The 22930-nt window shown below is 32.3% G+C and overlaps 2 protein-coding genes across 2 annotated transcripts; one reads left to right on the top strand and one right to left on the bottom strand.

Annotated features, from left to right (window-relative positions):
• The first annotated feature begins 1754 nt into the window (after positions 1–1754).
• LOC120164257 (AT-hook motif nuclear-localized protein 23-like) lies at positions 1755–22380 on the top strand. The gene is made up of 3 exons (XM_039174013.1): positions 1755–1760; positions 4791–4797; positions 21149–22380. The coding sequence occupies exon 3, from the start codon at positions 21212–21214 to the stop codon at positions 22079–22081; it is 870 nt and encodes a 289-aa protein (XP_039029944.1). The 5' UTR covers positions 1755–1760; positions 4791–4797; positions 21149–21211; the 3' UTR covers positions 22082–22380.
• LOC120164321 (zinc finger protein 10-like) lies at positions 5025–5666 on the bottom strand. The gene has a single exon (XM_039174069.1). The coding sequence runs from the start codon at positions 5664–5666 to the stop codon at positions 5025–5027; it is 642 nt and encodes a 213-aa protein (XP_039030000.1).
• Positions 22381–22930: the final 550 nt, after the last annotated feature.

Raw genomic sequence — 22930 nt, forward strand, 5'->3', positions numbered from 1 at the left:
CATTTATTTGTTTTTGATCGATTCTTAATATAAGAAGTATTTTATTATTTAAGTTTCTTTGTTAGAAATGTTGCCTGGTTCTGGGATTCGGTTTGGCCAATGAGAAATTGAAGGAATATGAATAAAAAGGAACTTTAACTTTAAATTTTAACTATAATCTGAACCATTTCTAACCATTCAAGTTCAATGATCTGTCACTTAGCTTTTTTAATTTAGTTAGGCGAGGCAGAATTTAACTATCTATTCTGAACACAACTTTGGTTTTGTGATTTTACAATAACGTGATTAATATATATTGGTAGATTGTACGAAGATTAACGGTGTGTTTTAAATAATCAAAAAAGTGGTGGAGAGAATGAAGCCTGGCATGTCTAACTAATTTTCAAGTTTCTAGATAATTTTCTGGAGTGGTTGAGACTGGAAATCTCGACTTTTGTTTTAATCATATTTTGTTTACTTATTTATTTTATTTTCTCCCAATAATTAAATCTCTTTCTCCTTCTAGTATAGATGGGTATGGCAGAAAACAATAATAAGATGGAGGATGGAGCACTAGAAATTTGCATGGGTAAACTTTCTTGCTTTATATCAGCTGCACGATCATTATAAGCAACTCGATTTGCTTATGTTAAAATTAATGTTTCCTATATGATTTGAATGTTCCGTTTAATAACGAGAGAGAAATTATTGATAACACTTTGGTTAAACTGCCACCTGTGTTTCAATAAGAAGGGATCTGTTGCATGAAAGAAGTGTTATCACTAATAACCATCTTTATTTTCTTGAGTTAATTGTAGAACATAGAACTATTTCGGAGTTGATGGGCCATTGGTAATCCTTGATAAAGTGAAGGCAAGTTCTGTTTCTCTCACTCATTATCTAGTAACCTATGTTGCTTTGAATCTTCACTTCGTGAAGTATCTGGGTTTGATACCTGTATCCAAAGCATATCTAGACATAGGAATATTGATATGACCCTTTCAGAACCCTTAAAGTACATGGGAAATTTAGAAAAATAAACATACTCATGTCGAATACATACTTGTATCAGACACTTACATCCGAGTCCAAGAAACATAGCTGGTACTGTTGTCAATCTTTTATAGTTTTGATTTCAACTTTTCTTCATTTGGGGGTTCATGCTTTTTACAGGGCCCTAAGTTTCAAGAATAATTAATATTCGTTTAGGGGATGAAACAACTAGACGTGGTCAAGTCCTAGAAGTTGATGGGGAAAAGGTTGTTGTTTAGGTAATTTCCTTCTTAGTTTCTTTAGCATTCCTTTATAACTATGAATTCATGTTATGTGTTCATGCCAAAAGGAATAATGTCAACTTCTTCACCATGAAATATTTGAGGCTTATATTATGGTGCAAGGTTTGATGCAGTGATTTCATTAATAGATGATATGTTTCTTCATAGTATACTCTACTTACGAGGCACTTTGGTTAGGTATTTGAAGGAACTTATGGAATCGACAACAAGTATACAATTGTGCAATTTACAGGAGAGATATGTAACCTCCTGTTTTTCCTATAACTAAGACAATCCTTATCTTGCATCAGTGGCATGCAAAATAGCTTAAACATTACAACAGATGCTGATACATTTTAGATGTTACTTGTTTTTTAAATCTTGAGTTATCTGGTTCTGTAATAAATTAGAGGGGAAACGAATCTTGTTCTTACTAGTCCATGGACATACATTACTTTGTGCAGTAAACTAAGGTTTTAGATAGGCATGATTCCGGTTGATTTGGTTGTTATTATTTTAGAAGTTTTCTTCCTAAATACGTCTGATTTTATCCATTTGTGGTCTCAACAAATTAATGTTTTGTTTTTGCCATCTTCTTTGGCTGATAAATCTCAGATTTGGCAACAGCTTCAGCACTACTCTCAGTTCCCAAACTTCAACAACTATCTCGTTTTCATCCTAGCACAAGCTGAGGTTTTCTATCTCCGTTTATCTCTGTTTTCTATCTCCGTTTACCTTTTCCATGAGTCCTTGTTTAAACTGGTATCACATGGTTGATCAGGTTTTTTCTGCTTTATAAAATATACCTGAGCTTGTTTTGTCACTTACATTATTCCAGGCAGTGGCTAATTCTACATCAGCGACTTTCTTACGTGTTGTTGGAAGTGAATTAATTCAGAAGTACTTGGGAGATGGCCCAAAATTAGTTAGGGAACTCTTCAGAGTTGCTGATGATATTTCCCTTTCAATTGTCTTCATTGATGAAATTGATGCAGTTTGTACTAAGAGGTAAGTTAGTGAAACTGTCAGGCCTTGGTAGAAATACATTTCGAATATTTCTCATTAATATTGTACCATGTACAAGTTACTGATTTTGTGAATGTTATTTAAATTTGTGGTTGTAACATTTGGAATTGATTCTGTTAAAGAAGATTGGAATTTTTTGTGCTTCTAAGAAAATATTGTGCTTGTGGGTTGAATATTTGCTTCTTCAATTTTTTTTCTGGAATCTTGTTAATTTTTCTCTTTGTGAATGTTGTTCCATTTTTTGATTATTGCTTCCTTCTCCTATATTTGGTTTTCAAGTGTTACAATGTATTTGATGTATTTTGGAAGGTGCTACTGTAATGTATTTATTTAAAATGGCTTACCATTTACCATCAACGAGAATCTGAATAAGTGGAAGTTGCATCAAAAAAAATATTAATGGTTCTTTTTTTTCCTATAATGAGCTTTTTTGCGGCGTTTGTATCAAAAAACGCCGCTATAGATATGAGATTTTGCGGCGTTTGTATCCAAAAACGCCGCTATAGATATGACCATTTGCGGTGTTTATTCCAAAAACGCCGCTATAGATCTGACCTTTTGCGGCGTTTGTTCACAAAAACGCCACTATAGATCTGACCTGTTGCGGCGTTTGTTCCAAAAACGCCGCTAAATATCAACACCTATTGCGGTGTTTGTTGGACAAACGCCGCTAAATATCAACACCTATTGCGGCGTTTGTCCAACAAACGCCGCTATATATCGTTACCTATTGCGGCGTTTTTTGTTACCAAACGCCGCGAACTTTAGCGACGCTATTTTCAGTGGCGTTTTTTGCGGCGTTTGCCATAGCGCCGCAGGTGTGTTTTGCGGCGCTTAAAAACGCCGCTATAGGTAAAAAAACGCCGCAAATATACAGTTTTGCTGTAGTGTTTTAATAATTCATTAAGTGAACTCAATGATAAAAAAAGCATATTGTTATTCTTAGAGGTTTTGAGTTCGAGCAGTTGCGACTATAGGTGTATGTGAATTGTCAAATTGTCAAGAAAATTTTGAACATATAATATCTTTTTGAAACATAAGATTATTATCTTCTAATCACCTTAGACTATTCAAAAAATTATTTTAAGAGTTGTCGGTCTAATTAACTAATATTCCCTCTATCCAAAAAAATATCACAAATATTTTAATTACTTAATTTTTATAATTAATATATTTAAAACTACTTCATTTATAGACTTTAAAATATAATTTTTTAATTTTTTAATTTTTTAACTAATATATTTAACATAATAAAAGTTAAAATTTTTGTATTTATACATACATTTTTCTCCCAGATAATATTGATTTTTATTGATAACAAAAAAGTCAATTATAATCACTGCAAAGATGAGAGCATTAGTTTGGTGCAAGGCATTGAAAGAATTTAACTTCCTGAATGAGAAGCTGTGGATGGGGCATCTTCGAAGGATGCAACAGGCTGTGGGGTGTGTTAAGATCAGGAGCTGGGTATGTGGTGGCAATGTTTTTTGGGCCTGCATCATGTGTTAATTCTGATTTTGCTGAGCTGTTAGCTATCAAAAACTGCTTTAGAGATATTTAGTGAGTCTAGTTGGTGTGGGGAGATTGAGCTGATTATAGAATATGATTCGAAAGTAGCATTGAACTGGGTTCATTCCTCCCTCATTCGTCCTTGGAGGTGGGGAGCTTTATTTGAAGAGATTGATTGAAGGTTAGTGACTGTAGGGAAGGTACAACTTGTGTATACTCCTAGGATATGCAACAACATGGCGGATTACCTCGCGAAGATTGGAACAAGCATACAAGAAATGTTTAAAGCCTATTGATAAGATGGTCTTCGGGTATGTGTCTGTATGCTCTGCTTAGTTTAAAGCCCGTATGCTCTGCTTAGCTGCTTTTATCTAGTAGGTTTACTGAGTTGTTTGGTAGCATGAAGTTATGTGGGTTGCTCTCTGTTATCAGCTTCTTTTCGTGTTGATTGTCTGGTATTGTTTGGTATGTAATGTTTATGAAGATTATTGTCTAGTTTTGGCATAATGAGAGCCCATGTATGTTTTCTGGACCGGTTGTATGTATCCCAACCTTGGAGTACAGGCCTAGTGGGGATTTTAACGAAGCTCTCTGTTGGAGTGAATTTAAAACTCGGTAATAAAATTACATGTTGTTGAGCAAAAAAAAAAAAAATTTATAATCACTGCACATTGTTGGGATGGAGGGAGTACGAGCTTATACCGAAATTTAATAATTTTAACAATTTAAATTATAAAACTTTCTTTTTGATTTAAAGCAAACATTGAAAAAATGCTTGCCCCAACATATTTGTTTGGATTTGCAGAAGAAATCTCCTTTGATACTGCATCATATGTAGGTAGATTTACATGTAATGCATACAAAAAGAAAACATGGTAATAATTAAAATTCAGATATATTCTATATCGACTTTAAAATATATTAAAAAAGCCTTAAAATGAAATATGAATGAAATTTAAGTGATTCCTATAAAATGTTTGGTAAAAGTACCCTTCTCTCTAGTTTTTCAGTCCTATTAATAATCCCCACGGAAATACATGCCCAACCACTCTGATTTCCTCAGACTGCACTGCAAACCCTAATCTTTCTTTATTATATTACTCTAAATCCAAATTTACATGACTGCTTCTCTTTTTTAACTCAATATACCAAGCATTAATAACAAATCAACGTTAACTACACTAACTTATAAGCCACTCCTTCCCCAAACTGCAGCTAAAATTTCACACTCACCTCTCAATATGGTGTTGGTCTATGCCCTAGTCGAAGCTCTAGATCAACCTCTTCGTTGAGACTATTATTATCAGTGGGTGGTTCGGCTCCGGTCATCGAGTACCAGAGAGGAGAGGAGGGAGAATTGTTCTTCCCCGGTGGTGCCATTGAGTTGTTAAAAGGATACGGTGACATGGAGGATGCGTTGATAGGTGGAGAAGTGAAAACCCCATTAGGTGTAGGTAATTGGTAGAGAAAGCAAAGGCTGCCATTTGTGGGGAATTCTTGAGTAGGAAACGCTGATGTGGTTTGGCTGATTAATGGAACAGTAGTAGTAGTAGCAGGAGGAGGATGTGACTGGTGAAGACGAGCCCGGTCACGACGGTGCACATTCATGTGGCCGCCGAGGGCTTGAGCGGACCGGAACTCCCTTCGGCAGAAAGTGCAAGTATAAGACCTCGGGGGCCAAGTTGTGCCCATGGCATGACCTCTGTCATCGGCAAAGGCCTTAACCTCCCAGGAATCATCATCGGATTCATGAGGTTGGGGGTTATGGTTCCAGACCCAGGAGCCAGCAGCAGCCATTAGGTTTTGGTGGTCGTTGTGATTTTGTTGAGATTGAGCTAAGTTTTGGGTCAGTGAGAGAAGGCTAAGGTCAGCAGCCATGGTGGTAGGAACATTTAAGATAGGGTGAGATGAGGATTGAAATGTGGGGGATGGGTTTAATATAGTGTTGGGGGGGGGGGGATGGGCTTAAAGAAGGGAAGGTATAGGACAAAATAAAACCCTAACACGGCATATCATCCAAAGCATTTGGATGTATGCAACAATGGCATTATAATAATCAAAGTTTGGACACTCAACTCAACTAGCTATCCCTATTGTGCATGGACTTTGGCTGCAACGCCATCTGGCCATCTGTTTGCTCTCTCATGCATTTCTTGCTCTTCAATTCAATCCAAAATACCATTCAAATACATTGTATATATCTTCATTTTAATTCAAATCATACTGGATGCCCCTACTAAGTTTATCCAAATTAATTTTAGTAAATTAGTTTAAGTTATTCATTCATTTTACTGCTTACAATGTTGATTATTGTAATGATTGAGGATCATTTATAATTTGTTATAGAAAGGCGTGATCTGTAAATTTAAATTGTTTAATATTATTATTGTTAAAAAATGTGTGAAAAGTTAAAATATTTATTTTAGATATGGTATTAAGAAATCATCTAGGATTGGTTTTGAGTATAATTATGTATATTTATACATGTGACATGTTTTGTCAAATATTATATATTTGTGCGTCTAGAATATAATAAGAGACCTTAAGTCTTTAATTATAATCTTCATTTTTTTTATAAGAGGATGAGAAAGAATATAATTACATTTTTTTAAATTTTTTTATTAATATTATTTTAAAATTTAAATATATATAACTTTATATTTAGAACTTGTATCACTAAACATAATGTATGGAATTAAAATGTAATTACACTTTATCGATAAAACATGTATAAAAAATTATAATTTCATAATCAAAATTAATATACAATCAATGATATTAACACTTTAAGAGTTACTGTATTAAGACTATGATACGATAATACAAACAAAACTCCATAGATTAAAATATTATTATATTGTAGGATTTTTAATTTATTTTTAATTTTATTTAATCTTCTTATAAGGATATTCATTTCTACAATTCTTGTAAAGATATTACTATGCACTCATTCTGTCAACTAGGATGTGGACTGTCAATACATTATATAAATTAGCATCTAAATTCTATATTTTGTTGGTTTCTTATTGTTCCATGCAATTAAACCCTTATTTCACCTTAAAAAAAGAATATAAAAATCTAAGTTGAGCCAAAAAATCCACACACAAATCTGACATAGAGCAATCTATGGTTACAACTTTAATGTTTTCTTTGATATAAAGGAGGTGAAACACCTGTTTAAATAATATTATTATAATTAATTTTTTAAATTTGAATTTATACATATTATGTATAAAAATGATTATATAAATAAATTAATCTTGTATATATTACAAATTTCTGTTAGATTATATAGATACAACACACACATATACATATATATATATATAGTAAATAATAATTGTATACTAATTTATTATCATAATAAGATTAGTCTGGAATTAAGGTTTTCAATATTTTGAGATTTTTTTTAGATTTTAAAAAAATGGAATTTTTTAAGTTATAGTTTTTTAAGTTTTTTTGTTTAAATAAAAATTTCAAAATTTTATAAACGTGACACGTATAATATAATGAAATTTTTTAGCGGTAGATATATAATATCGGAGCGATTAAATTGATAATATTTGTAACGTTATACATCTAAATTGATCGAAAAAATATTTCTTTTATAGTTAAGCCTATATATAATCCAATAATTCTTTTAATATTCTTTTTAAATGTTAAGTTATCGTGTGAAGAAAGGTGTTTCCTTCTCACATAGCTGTTTTCGCCCTCCACTACACCAACAAACAATTGATAATCAATTTATTTGAGCTATCATTGTTGAAATCGTCGTGTTTTGCTTTTTGCCAGTTCACGTAGCTACCCAGAAATATCCATTGCCTCTCTCATTGCTAGTAAAAATTGGCCTTAAATTAATTAAGCTAACAGCTTGGCTTTTAAGCTTCTTAGTTAGAATCGTTTAACCATTAACGAGGGTTTAGTAACATTCCCATGATCCAGCTAATCTTGTCCCATTTCAACATCATAAACTTGGAAATTTTAATGACAAATTGACCACTAAAATATTCTATTTTGATGGGCTCTACCAGCTTATTGTGAATGATTTTGATGTATGGAGGACAAAAATGAGTAGCCACTAAGAAAAAGTTAAAAGAGAAGCAAATGATGCAGAAAGGTTGTCACTTCAAGTATTAAATCCATGCTTTATTCTTAATAAATTCCATGGTATCTATCAAACCAAGTGACGTTTTTACGACTGATGCTCAAACAATTCTTAGTTTAAGAAAATATTGCACGTCAAAGAATTTGATCCAATAATTTCATTAAATTTTATAATATCCAGTTGATCGCCTGCATGCATAAGCACTGTGTCTGTTGCTTCTGTGTTGACATTACTATGTGAAATTACAAAGCTGAAATCTCAAGTTTCCAGGGATTATTATTGATCATCAAGTGTCTATCACCATATAAGATGATATGGCATCAGTCTTTTGATTAAATTTTATATTTGTAGCCTTATCGTCTGAACTTTGTAATGAGAGCTATAGTACTCTGCAAAATATGGGAGGAAGTAGGCGTTTATATATATATATATATATATATATATGTTTGTTTATTAAATTAAATAAATGAGTAAAAGTAAAGTTTTTATATTCATTTAAAAATAAATGAATAAAAAAATATGTGTGTCCAGTTTGTTTATGTTCATGAACAAATTGAAAGCTCGTTTATTGATTCATTTATAAATTTGTTTATTGACTCGTTTGTTGACTCATTTATAAGTTTATTTACCCTATTCTCCTTTTCCATTTATTTATTTTTACATTTAAAATATTGGTGAAGATAAATACTAAATTGAACACAAGATGAATTTTAGAATTCAAATTCTGAAACCTAAGGAGCATTAGAACTAGTGATGTAATTTCACCAACATGTTTTGAAACATTAAACGAAAATGTTGACGAACACTAAATGAACCAAATAAAAACAACTTCAAAAATAAACAAACAAATATGAATAAAGCCTCACTTATTCAAGTCCAACTCATTTACATCCAGAAGGTATCTTTTCTCTTATGGAGCAAGTAAAAATGGAAATGATGGGTCAAAATCCCATGGCATACCCACCGACACAATTCACTTGATTCCTAACAAAGCTTTTTGTATATGGAGTTGGGTTTTGCATTGGGAAGGTATCGAGTCCATTGCCCTATAGCCGTAAGCCATAGCTATCACTGTCATGACCTGGTTGAGTTGCCAAGGTTTTATCACATGCATGTATACTTCTAGATATATAAAATACAAATAAGAGCACCCTTTAAACGGGATATTAATTACTCTAGATCCAGTATATACATGATGCCTAAATATACAAATGAGGCCCATTCCCCAACTGTTACTACAATACAACAGGTTCGGATACAATGTTAAACAATTGCATGCCACAGCAATTTGAGTGTAGATCATATGGAATATGGCAATGCATCTTCGTTGCCTATTTCCCAGATTTTGTTATAGAACAAGTAGAATGAACACATATATGGAGATTGGAGACCCACAAAAATAATTGGTTAAACTACATAAATGGTCACTCATATTTAAGTAAGTTTCTCTTTTCTCTACTAATGTTTCAAAATTAACAATTCGATCACTAACGTTATTGATTTATGACAAATTGATTACTCGATATTAATAATTTTTATTGCATGTGACGAAATGTTAATCTGACGCATTAACCGATTGACTTGAAAATTGCACTGCCACTTAAGACCACCCTCTACAGTAATCTGTCGCTCCCCTCTTTAAATAAATCAAATCCATAAGACCTTAATTTATCCAATCCTACATTGATTCAGGTTGTGATATAAACTCCAAGATCGATTCTTGTGACACAACTTTGATGATTTGCACAAAGTAAAAGCATGAAGAATGTCTCAAAGTACAACAATTTTCAAATTGTTAATATCGAGCAATCAATTTGTTAAAAATCAATAATATTAATAATCAAATCGTTATTTTTAAAATATCAGTAGAAAAAGATAAACTTACTCAAATATAGATGATCGTTTATGTAGGTTACCCAAAATAATTCAAGTACCAATGTGCCCTCTTTGATTCTGTACGATTAAATGGGAAAGTACCCAAAACCAAAAGTGCTTTCTTTCTGTTGGGTTTTCAGTTGATGAATTGAGCCATTTTCAAGTCCAAAACTGATACTCTGATGAGATGTATTGGCCTCCACCACCCACCCAAATTGTTTGTCTCTTATTGTTCCTTAATGATACGCTGTCTCAATTCTCTCTTGACTATGCAGTCAAAGAACCCAAAATGCATAAAAGGTTAGTGCTTCCATCCTCCACTTTCTTCCCCCTTCCCCCCTGTTTTATTGCTTAGAGAAAATTATTTCCTTGAAATATTATGATTATGGTTTCTATTTCAGCATTTGAATCTTTTAAAAGTTTTGTGGGTAGTGGAACCTTGTTGATTGAAGCTTTTTCACAAATTTATCATTCTAATGCTACGCTGACTCTAAATTTGATGGGGGTTTATACCAATTTAGAGGATGCCTTTATTTATTTGGTATTTTGTATTCCCATGTCAGTTGAATTGTAGAGTTTAGGGTGTGTGATAATGTGATTTCTGATAATTACAATGCCCTTGCATCAAGCTTGTGCTATGCCTGATTATTTCAGTGGAGTTGGGTATTTTTGTCAATTATCATGATATCAAAAAAGGGTAACCTTAAATGGCATAGTTGCTTTTCTGTGCAAATGGCAACATCAACCATTGTTTCTCTTGACAGCTCATTTTTCTGTATATGCCTTTAGCAGTTTGGGAGATTTAGCCCACACTTTAGCTTATGGTGTGTAGTATTTCTTGCCATTTACCGATGAGTTATCAGAGTTCATTCTTGGTTGTTTATTATTTAGGGTGTTTGACTTCTGTAGTGGGAAGGGTTTGAAGGAGGTCAGTAGATATATCATATATGAAGTTAAAGTCAGTTCATTGTGACCGGCCCTGCCCCTTGGTAGGGTCAACTGCCTTATGTAATTGCAAATTAGCAGCAGTGGACTAGCCTAGACTTGTGTTATATAATTCACTGCAACCTCTAACTTCTGCTCTTTAAAAAAATAAGAAGCGGTCAAATTTTCTTAATAAAAGCTTGTATTAACTCACTTGTACAGTTCAACTTAGTCATTTTCTAACACAAAAACAGGTGCTTACTTAAGTGTTTGTATGAAGACAACATGAGATCAAAATGTCATATATTAAAAAATATTTTTATCTTACGTATTAACTCAAAAATTAAGTTAAATTTTATTATAATTCTAGTAGTTGAAGAATACTTAATAAGTTTATTTAGGTAAGAATTCTGGTGACTAAGTTTATTTTTTTTCTATAAATATATAATAGATCTTAATTTTTAGAATCATGTGAGAACTAATTTAAAGAGATGTGATCCTTTTTGTGATCTATGCAACTAGAATTGTTTTAGAGTGATGTAATTGTTTTTATGATCTCTGAAATTTTCGGGGTCTTAGTTACAAAGATGAATTTTGTGGGGACGTTGGAATAGTTTGTTTTTTATATGGGTTTTAGGTATATATCAAATTTTGGGATACAAATAAATTTCATGTAATTATTCTCTTTTGTGTTTCTGCGTTTATAATGGATTATTGTTTATCTCGTTCGTGTGATAGTTAACACGTTAAATCTTATCATGTTGATCTTGTATTGTGTTCTTTTTCGCTATAAATTCCTAACAAGTGGTATCATGAGCTATGATTCAGTGATATTGAAGACACTCAAGAGGAGTTTTGTTGCGACAAGCTTCCAGTTGCAAGAGAGTAATCCTCAATTGATCCAATGACGCTTTAACGAATATCAGGTAAAAGTTTGAAGTTGTTGAATACTTTACAAATGTGCTTCAACAAATATTTACTCAAGTAATAATTGAGATTGTCGAAAACTTCGAAGTCTAATTTTCTCATGGAATTTGTATCAAGGGGAAGATCGTTATATATTAACTCAAATTCTAATTGAAAATTAAATTGGATTTTTTTTGTAGCTCTAATGATCGGAGATTACTTAGTGGTCAAATTTGTTTAGCTAAGAATTCATATAGAGTAAAGATTCTTAGTGACCAAATTTATTTTCTTTGTAAATATATAATAGGTCTTAGCTTTTAGAATTATAAGAGAACTATCATTTAGAGATGTAATCCTTTTATGATATCTATAACATTTAGGTGATTTTGTAGAATATTAGAAAGTGTTTTGAGATATAAGAGGATTTCATATTAAGTAAAAATTCTTGGTGATCAAATTTATTTTCTTTATAAGTATAGAACATGTGTCTTAAACTTTTAGAATTTAGAGAGAATCGTCTTATTGAGATGTAATCATTTAATGGCCTATGTAATTTGTGACTGGTTTTATAGGATATTAGATGATTGTTTTGGGATATATGTATTGAATTTTGGGATATGAAGAGATTTAATGTATTTGTTCATTTTATGATCTCTTCGTTTATGGTATAGACAAGGCTGAGCTATGTTAAATTTCATCTCTCGTGTGATCTATTCTGTATATTTTGATCGTGTTTTTAATTATTTTTTCGCTTTACAAATTCTTAAAATTACCTTTGTAAAACACACCTACTACCCTTCTACTAAAGAAGTTCTCCATGGCTTCACCTTAGTAGGGTTGCCAATAATTTTTCATAAGGTGGACAAAATGAAGGACACTGGAAACTGCAAGGATCATTTAAGCCAATTGCAGCATCGAACCCTAATATTTATCAGATTTATGTACAATCCCCCCCATCAGCTCCGAGCCTCAGTTTAGGTAGAGAGACGAACCTTTGTTTCATTGTTATATACAATTCTTCCAGCCTAGAGATACTATTGGAATTTACAGTTCCATAATCCGATTAGTTTACAATTTGATGCCTAATGCTTGATTCCATCTTCATCTCTGATAACTTAATTATCTGTATTATTTTGAATATGTAAATATTTATTATTTACTTATTTTTCTGGTATATTCGAAGTTGAGAGAGATGGAGTGTCATGGGGTTTGAACCCTAAGAAGTATCTAACAATATTTATCATAAACCCAGTAACTTGTTTAGCTTTATGATCTATTATTATTATGTTTATATGCCACGAATGAACCAGTGTATTTAGTGTTTTTGGGCTTTTTGAAGGCGCTTTCTCGGCCAAATCCACAACCGGACCTATGCTTTAAGCTGTTGTTTAAGACAATCGAACAAACCATGCAAAACCAGACACAAAGCTTAATACTGTGTTGCATTGGTTTAATCATAGTAATTTATGTTCATTAAGCGTTCATCCTGGCTCAAGCAACTCAATTTCCCTGGCCCAGATTCAATTTGTGAATGCAGCAGCAACATCATCAGCTTATTTGTTAACATAAGCAAGTCAACCATTGTTAGTGGCAGACCTCTCTCTCTCAGTTTTTCTTCTCCGCAAATGTTGGTACACACGAGTTGTAAGCAAAGCAGCCCTGGTTGGTTGACCTTACAGAATTAAACAAATAGAATAGAATAAGATGATGCTTAGAGGCCTTTGAGGGTGTTTGCATAAATAAACCACCCCACCACCAACTTTGCCAGCAAGCAACAGTGCGAGTTGTGTGGGGATCAGTACAGCAAAGATGAAGAGAGCGCTTCTCACGGTAACTATGATGTACCCCAGCTTGCATTTGCCTATACTTTCCGCCCCATCCTCTCCTCAAAAGGAGACCCTCTTCCTTTGGACGCTTTTGGCTCCATTAACTATGCTTTCTTTTGCTTTATCTCCCATTTACTCATTATTATATTCTCTTAATTAAATCTACAATCTTTTCTTCTTTAGACTTTTACTTGTCCTTTGTTTAATTAATGTTTTGGGAAACGGCTCCTGTTCCATTCATCCAAGTCTTCTCGGAAGAATCCCCATTTGAATAAAGCTCTCAAATTTGTAGAATGATGCGCGTATTTTCCATTCTAACAATGATTAGAATATGTTTATGTCAAGTTTATTGAAGCATTAATTATTATATGAAGAGACGTAATTCAACTAAGCATGAGAAATAAAGTCCTCCTTTATGGACCTAACCAACACGGTAATTGAGATGCTTGACTCGAAAATTAGCGAGTTTAAAATTATCAAATTCGTCTCAAACTTAAAATAAAAAATTGAAGCTTGACTCAAATTCGGAAAAACTTAAATTTGAAACATTCTCAAACTTAACTCGATTGAAACTCGAACTCGGAATCTTAACTACATGAGAACCTTATATTGTATTTAAAAAAAAAAACATATAAATGATAATATTATTAAAGTTTAATTTCAAAAAATTAAAATTGTAATATTTCATTTTTTTCCGAATGCTTTCAACCTTTTCTTGCTTCGACCTGTTGAGAACTCAAGTTGAGTTCAAGTTCAAATCAAATCCATTCAAATCAAGTGTTAACCAAATTTTAACTTAATCAAACTTGAATAATTTGCTAACTGATTCATCTTATTTACAACCCTAACCATGACACGTGGTGTCATGGATAGAGTAAACCCCAAAACCCACATGGAAACGCATTGATGTTTGAGCCCCTCTTCAATAACACGTGCTCGAGTCTTCTGTATGCATGCTAGGTCTAGCTGCCTAGTCCATGGCAATGCCAATTGCTAATGCTTCTGATGTAAACTACAATTGCTAATCCTTTGATCTGACTGATTTCCTTAATTTTCTTGTTGAACAAGCAGTGCTTAAAACACTTTCAAGCTTTAACCTTTTGTGCAAAGCTGACCTAGAAGTGAAGGAAATAAAGTTTAAACAAGTGCATGAACATATCCTGAATTCTGGGGAAAACATCCATTTGAAGCAAAAGCACTGCTTTTGATGTAAAAGCTGATGTTTGTGTGAAAAAAATAAACAATGTTAACACCATGTGAAGGCCAAATGCAACTGGTTCATCTCAAACCCCTCATCTGCAACATCATTTGTGTCGTGTCTCTTATAATTAGGACCCCCAATAAAATTATATTCTTTTAAACAACCCGGCACACCGTTTATTTATATCTCGGGAACGTTTACCGATACAGGGAATGGATTCTTAAATTTAACTTAGGATTTTCCCTTCTTTTTTTAAATAACTCACTTGTTTCATTCTTATCTAAATCTATGTTATTCAGCATGCAGATTGTGCTTTAGCTGTGGCAATGGACGAGGAGACAATATTTGATTATTGCGTATTTTGTTGATAAAATAGTTTGCCTTGATTTCTTGACCATGTTTTTTTAAATAATCCCTTAATCAAACCGGTTTAATTTCATTGCAGTTGTACCAACCGATAACCAGCGTTTTAAAAGTAAAGCAAGTTGAGAAAATAGAGGCCTCACCATTTCAACCAAAATGATAATAAAACGACAATGAAGTCTTAATCATCCATGTGGTTCCCTCAATGATCATGGTGTTGTACCCATAATATACACCTCTTTCATTAATTAATGTTGTAAAACACAACGGAATCTATGCGTCAATAGGGTTTATTATAACTGTTTCCTCTGTAAGTGTAGGGTCTTTTGGAAAGCTACAAAGGAATATATTAAAAACAATTATATCAGTGATTGAATAATGCACATACAATTGATGTTTACAAGTTGGTTTTAGTGAAGCATTTTTCAAAAAGATGGGTTTGGAACTTTGGATATGTGTGTTGGATGAGTCTATTCCAAAAGCATATCAGTACAGCTAATATGATTCACAATGGAATTGTTAGCCGATAATGATATATATATATATATATATATATATATATATATATATTCAAGCTGTAATACTACTTTACCTTTTGTTTGAGCTTTGTTGGTCCTGCAATCTTGGTATCATATGCCTTCCACAACCCAGATTTCTGAAAATCAAACAATCTCCCATCTCACTGTATTGTAGCATAAACATTTCAATTAGGGATTAAGATGCCTTAAGCTGAATCAAAACCATCAAATTTTAAAGAATTTTAACTGATTAAAGTTGCATTAGTCTTTTTTTTATATTCCTGATAAAGTGCATGCAAATTTAAACAGATATGATAAGAGTTCAAAGTCATGGTGGTTAGCACAAACCTAATTTACTATTATATTTCTCAGTTCATCCTTAAATGTTCTCCACAGTTACTTTCTGGTTAAGCATTTGAAACATGAACAAAAGTTTAAAAAGAAAAGTAATTACATGGTTTGATGAAAGAATAAAACAATCTCTCAACAGATGACTGTGTTGGTGGTCAGTTGTAACACCCTCTATCATATAAAGAATTGAAATTCATGAGTAGAGATGGACATTTAACTTGAATACGATAGATTTTGACACAATTAGATCGAGTTGATTTTTTTTAAAAAAAATTGAATTCGAATAAAAAACTCAACTTGACTCGTGATCATCTTTATCCATGAGTTGATCTTAAAATTTATATTTTTTTCAAGAAAAAAAAAATAAACAAGGAAGTTAAAAGGAAATGTTAAAATAAACAAAAATAAATTGACGAACTCATCAAGTGATATCGGTGGAAAAAGAAAATATTATTATTCCTAAAGTGTGTACGTTATCAATATATTAAAAAAGTTCTGAATATATATTACTTTATAATCATCCTAGATTATTAAAAAAATTAATATCATCGTAATAGTGACTTTTTATTCCCAAATCATTACACAAAACCAGAACTGGAGTGATTTTTTGGCAATTATTTTATATTTTCTTGTTCTGGGAATCCTAGACACTTACATTGGTACCTTTCCCTAATTTAAGTTGTCATTAATTTAAAGAAATTAATTTCTTTACAAACAAGTGAGTGTTTAATTTACAATATCTAGTGAAGATTAACTGAGATCCAACAATATTATTTGCAATCAAAATTTCCATTTCTTTACTTATTATAGTGACGCATCACATGCTTCATTTCCAGTCTAATAATATTTTGTAAAAAATCCACCTTTTTAGAAACCCATGCCATACTTTAATATTTGACCTCAATAATTGATAATCTTTTCTGTTCAAAAATAATATAATAGGGTGAATTATTAAACCAACCTAGTAATTATATTAATTGACTTAAAATAAGAAACAAAAAAGAATGTTACGTTGCAGTAGACATTTTCCTTTTTATTACTATTTTTGTTACAAAAACTTAATATCTTATCCAATGATGATTAGACAGGATGAAAAATGATAATCTCATGATTAATTTGATTAAAAAAAGGGATTTTGAAATAATAAAATTAGTGGGACAACGGATTTAAGCATGGATTAGGGCAGCTAATAACTTTTCATGTCCGGAGATGAGGTTTAATTAATGGGTTGATGTGGATGTTTTGGTTGAGATTATGAAAAGATATATATATTTTTTAATTTAGAGAAACGACAAATGAGAACATGAAATTAGACTCCATGGGAATCGTGCGTATGAGCCCTAGTGATCTGAATTACTTAGGACGACGGTTGAGCTTTCATAATATTCACATTTAGGCAGCTTAATGTTTAGCATCGCAGAGGGGGAAGAAGCACAAGTGTTGTTGTGGATTTGTATTGAAATCAACAAGGAAGAAGATGTTGTGATTTGGAATGATTAAGGGTTGGATATACGTAGCAATTAGTTCAAACCAAAGTTGTTTGCATGCAGAGTTTAAAACAACGATTGTACATTTATTCCCCGTAGAAGAGCAGTTGACGGTGTCTTTCACGGGGTAATGCATAGCCCGTGAAAACGGGAACCAAGTCCCTTCTTTTTTATTTTGACACACAGAGAGAAAGGGAAAGAAAGAAAGGATCCACCATCTCTGCTTCCATTAACCCCTAATGTCACCATCACCTCCCCCCTTTGTTTTATATTCAAGGAAGTTATTGGCCCTCTCTTAGGGCAAGACATGCCATTCGTATAATAAGTTGATAATTGTTCCGATGCTTTTAAGGGATCATAAATGTAAGTGAGAACGGTAGATATTATATAGGAAGAAAGCTGATATTACTAGTGTAATACCCCTTCTCGTATTCAATATTCGAATACGAATAAGAATGTGACACATTGAATACTAACATTCATTAATAATCATTTATACAATTATTTTAATCTATGTTTATTCATCGTTAAACAATTTATTAATTTTGTACCAAAAAAATAATTTATTAATTTATCACATAAAATCAATTTTTAATTATTCCAATATCATACTAAATTCGATTACAGACAATAACTTAACAATTCATAACTATTACATATAAACAACATAACTATCTAAAAACTACCTAAATTCAACCTTATTCTATAGCTCCATTTCTATTCTAAAATTTACCAGATAATAAACATGTAATTCATTTAACAATTTCAAATACTAATATAACTATCCATCAGTCATTTTACTTACAAACTATGTTTAAGTTAATTTAAACCAACTACTATTAACTTATACATGTGAATTATTAAAGTCAAAAGAAATCAGATAGATATCATAACTGATATTGTAAATATACTCATCGATAAGTTAGATGCCAAATACTCCTTACTTTTATTTCTGCTCTTTACCTACACGTGAAAATCATCACACGTTAAGTATATACTTAGTGAAATAATAATGATAATAAGTATAATACAACATATATATAAAAATAACAATACTCGATATATCATGATCACTTTACATATATTAACATCATGTTACAAGTATATTACATAAAATAAACAATATATATAATTTTTTACCAATATATTTGTCATTTATTCTGTAAGCTCATATGCTTAGTCACATGTTTATAATTTATTATACAATATACCATAACCTAAAGTATACATTTATGAGAACCCTGGGTATACGAGTTAAAATCAAATATGCACTATAGGATAGTGTTTGCATATATGCACCTAAGTGCTCGAATATGCACTGTAAGGTAGTAGTGCATACCATCATGAACTAAGTGTCATAATATACACTTTGGTGCTAAATCGAATATGCAACGTGTTGCTAGACTATATGGCATGTTAATTATATCTTTATCCATCAATGACATACTTAGGCATATAGTCAATATTTTTTTCATTCATGGCAATTATAATTTAATATTGGGCAGTTCATACCTAAAATAGTATTCGTAATATAATATTATAAATAAACTAGTGATCCGGGCGTTTTATATTCAACTTTTGACATATTTAGAACAATTCAAGTATATGATCAATGACATAAATATCATGCTAATATAAATAAGGTATACTCATCGAAAGTCTTTCTAATGATGTATAAAACATCCATGTATCATGTTATGTATGCATTGCACTCACTTTGACACTTTTTATACAAGTCAAAATATAAGTCTTAATAAGCTTTAAATTTGATTTTTTTTCTTTCCTTTGTTGTTAGTTTGATCTCGATTTTGATTGATGTCTATGAACACATTAAATACATAACACAAACAATCAAAAGCACATATTAGAATCCATCTAACTCACGCGCATATATAGTGTATGAAAATTCATAAAATTCATTCCAATACAACATTGTAATTACAATATTTCCTACACTTCATTTCCACCATGAATTACATGAATTCACCTTTAATTCCATAATTCCACCTTAAACCCTTAAATTTTCTCCTTAAAGCTTTAAGGACTAATCATAGAAAATTTGCTTTTCAAGTCCAAATCCAATGATTTGATCACTAAATTGATCCTTTAACAATAACAAATGCCATAAATAAGTCACTTGAATTTTTTTTATAATTTTTTATAATTTTATTCTCATCACATTCAACATAAAAATCAATTCAAATCAATCCCTCAACTTTTCATATTTGCTGAATTGATCCCTGAAAGGAAACTAATGAAATTTTCATCAATTGAAACATGAATTCAACATCACAACACCTATTTCATCATTTTCAAACCTTGAAACATCAAATTCCATCATCCCTTCATACACCCTATTCATGAATTTAGGTTTCTAAGCATGAACAACATGAACAAATGGTATCAAATGAAGGAGAATAAAATTATATTTTACTTCTTAATCTTGAATCTAACCAAAAAGCCTTGAAAATGGAATTCAAAATTTACCTAGGTGTTCTTGGTAACTCACGGCAGCAAGAAGAAAAATGAAAAAGAATCTTGATTTTTTTTTTCTTTCATTTTAATCATTTTTAGATTTTTATAATTTAAAATGTTAATTCAAACGACCACTTTACTCTTAATATTCAAAAACAATTCTAATCATGCCACATGTCAATTTTATCATCAAAGGGCTGAATTAAATCATAAAGTTAGTAGTTTACAACTTTACGCTTGTAAATCTCCATAATTATAAATTATCCTTTTTAATTAAATAATTAAGATTTAATATGTAAATCAACTTAAATTCAATTATCCATATTAAATCCTAGCATTATTAAACATAGGAAATGCCTTGATTTATCATCTAGCAAATTTTGTTGAATTTTCGATTCGATCTGATTACCCAAAAATTTTTAAACTTTAACATTTTATAGTTTTTAGTATAAATTTCGTATAAAATTTTTTAGTGAAACCAAAACGTCATTTTTGAGAGTAAATTAATCATTTACGGGACAAAAAATACATATTTTTATAAATTACTATTTTAATCCTACAATTTTTTGCAAGTTGACTATTTGATCAGTCGATTTCATTTAATTTATTCGGGTCAGTAACCAAAATTTTAGAATATTACAGCTGGTGGGTGAGTGGGGTGGGGGACAGGTAAAATCCCCCACTCCCTCCCCGAGAATCCAAGGGCGGAATGAAACAAAATTTCTTGAGAGAGAGAGCAATTCCCTATGAAAGTGCCGACAGCTATACGGTGCTACGTTTTCACTTGGGACACCCGCACGTGATATCCCTTCCTTGCCTTACACTTGCTCTCCCAGTCCACGGAAATAGAAATAAACACAAGTAGCATTATCTTCAGCTTTTTTTAAGGGTTCTTGGCCTTTGCTTGCTGATCCAAATCATGGTGCCTCCTTTATCTCAAAATCTCTCCCCTTCATTCCTCAACCTATCCTTTCTCTCTTCCCTCCATCACATCACATCAAATCATATCCATTTCCCCATCATTATTATATATCATATTAATTAAACACATAATTTTAACAAATAAAATTTATTATATATTAAATTCTATAAAATGAGAAAAATAAAAATTATTCTTATAATTTGATCGATAAATTTAATATTTATTTGAATAGACATCAAAGAATAAGACATATAATGATAAAAAATATATATAAATATTTTATTTGTTAATTTTTTTAATATGATACAGTTGATTCTCTGAATAAGATAATTTAAAAATAGAAATAGATAAATTTAATAGGACAATAGAATATTAATTATAATATTTAAATTTATTTAGAAAAAAAGGAGAAAAATTTTATTTTCAATCCTTTGTTTTCCCTTGTATTCTTATTGTCGTTTGATGCTGGCATGGCTGGTCTTGATTTAGGCACTGCTTCTCGCTACTTCCATCAGCTTCACAGACCCGACCTTCACCTCCAACACCAACCCGAACCCGATGAACAAGAAGCTTCAAATAACCGTCTTGGTGCTCACTATGGCTCGGCTGACCACCACCAAGACGACGGCTCAAATCAAAGGCTGGATTTACTCAACGCAGGCAACTCGGGTTCGGGTGATCTCGTTTCCCGTAGGCCCAGAGGTCGTCCTGCTGGTTCCAAGAACAAACCCAAGCCTCCTGTCATCATTACCAGAGAGAGTGCAAACACTCTCCGAGCTCACATTCTTGAAGTTGGGAATGGCTGTGATGTGTTCGACTGTGTCGCCAACTACGCTCGGAGAAGGCAAAGAGGAATCTGTATACTTAGTGGGACTGGTACGGTGACCAACGTGAGCATTAGGCAGCCAACCGCAGCTGGAGCTGTAGTTATCCTTCACGGAAGATTCGACATACTATCGCTTTCGGGTTCGTTTTTGCCACCGCCAGCTCCGCCGGGTGCCACTAGCTTTACAATCTATTTGGCTGGCGGGCAAGGCCAGGTTGTAGGAGGGAGTGTAGTCGGTGAACTGATGACGGCTGGACCTGTTATTGTCATAGCTGCATCGTTCACAAATGTGGCCTACGAAAGGCTGCCTTTAGAAGAGGATGACCAGCTGCAGATGCAAAACAGCGGCGGCGGCGAAAGCGGTGGTGGGAATAACATGTTTGTAGATGCTGGAGCCGAAGCTGGAGGGTTACCTTTCTTCAATTTGCCTCTCAATATGCCGCCTACTATCCAGTTACCCGTTGAAGGATGGCCCGGAAACTCATCAGGTGGTGGTGGTAGGCCTCCGTTTTGAGTCAAAATGGGAAGCTTCGGATGAAAAATTGAAGCACTGTTTCAAAAAGCAGTTTCCGTTGGTGAAAAAATCTGGATTCTTGGATCATAAAAGGTCAGGAAATTCATGGACTAATTACAATCATCATCATACTTTCCACTTCTTTCTTCCATTTCCTAGGATGTTGATGTTAGCTCTTGATCTTTGTTTTTATTTTTTTTTATTTCTTCTTCGGATTTTGGAATCTATGATTTCTGGGAATAGTCATTTCTCATGTTCATGGTTTGATGATGTATCATTAATTAACTATTGTTGGATAATGAGTCACTGAGCTTTCAGTGTTAGTAACAGATCAACTAGGGTTTCAATTCCCTTCTTTAATTTCCATCACACATCAACCTTTTTCATCCCCAAGAGGTCATTCCAAAGTTTTGCATTGTTTTCAGGACATCATAAATAAAACAGTAGTAGTAATTAAGAGCCAATGCTTCATCTTGTTTCTCCCAACATGAGTTTTGCTTTTGCATTCATGTTCACTTAGCTCCCTCGGGAATACCCCTCTTCTATTTTTCTATTACATCACATTCATCTCTTCCAAAACATAACACTAATCAGTTAGAAAACAAGCTACCTTGTAGGTGAATTATGCATGTAGGGCTAGTTGAACAAAGGGTTAGCAATAAATCTGTATTTTGTTGTATGTCTATTTAGACTCCATTAATGTTTATTTCAATTTTATTTCTTCACAAGTAATGTTATATACATCAAGAGTCTTCAAGGCACACGATGATGTGTTAACACCTTGTGAAGGCCAAATGCAGCTGGTTCATCTCATGTACTCATTTCTCTATACTAACCCCTCATCTGCAA

Source organism: Hibiscus syriacus, unplaced genomic scaffold (genome assembly GCF_006381635.1).
Source record: "Hibiscus syriacus cultivar Baekdansim isolate YM2019G1 unplaced genomic scaffold, ASM638163v2 tig00111506_pilon, whole genome shotgun sequence".
In the NCBI taxonomy this organism is placed as follows: Eukaryota; Viridiplantae; Streptophyta; class Magnoliopsida; order Malvales; family Malvaceae; genus Hibiscus; species Hibiscus syriacus.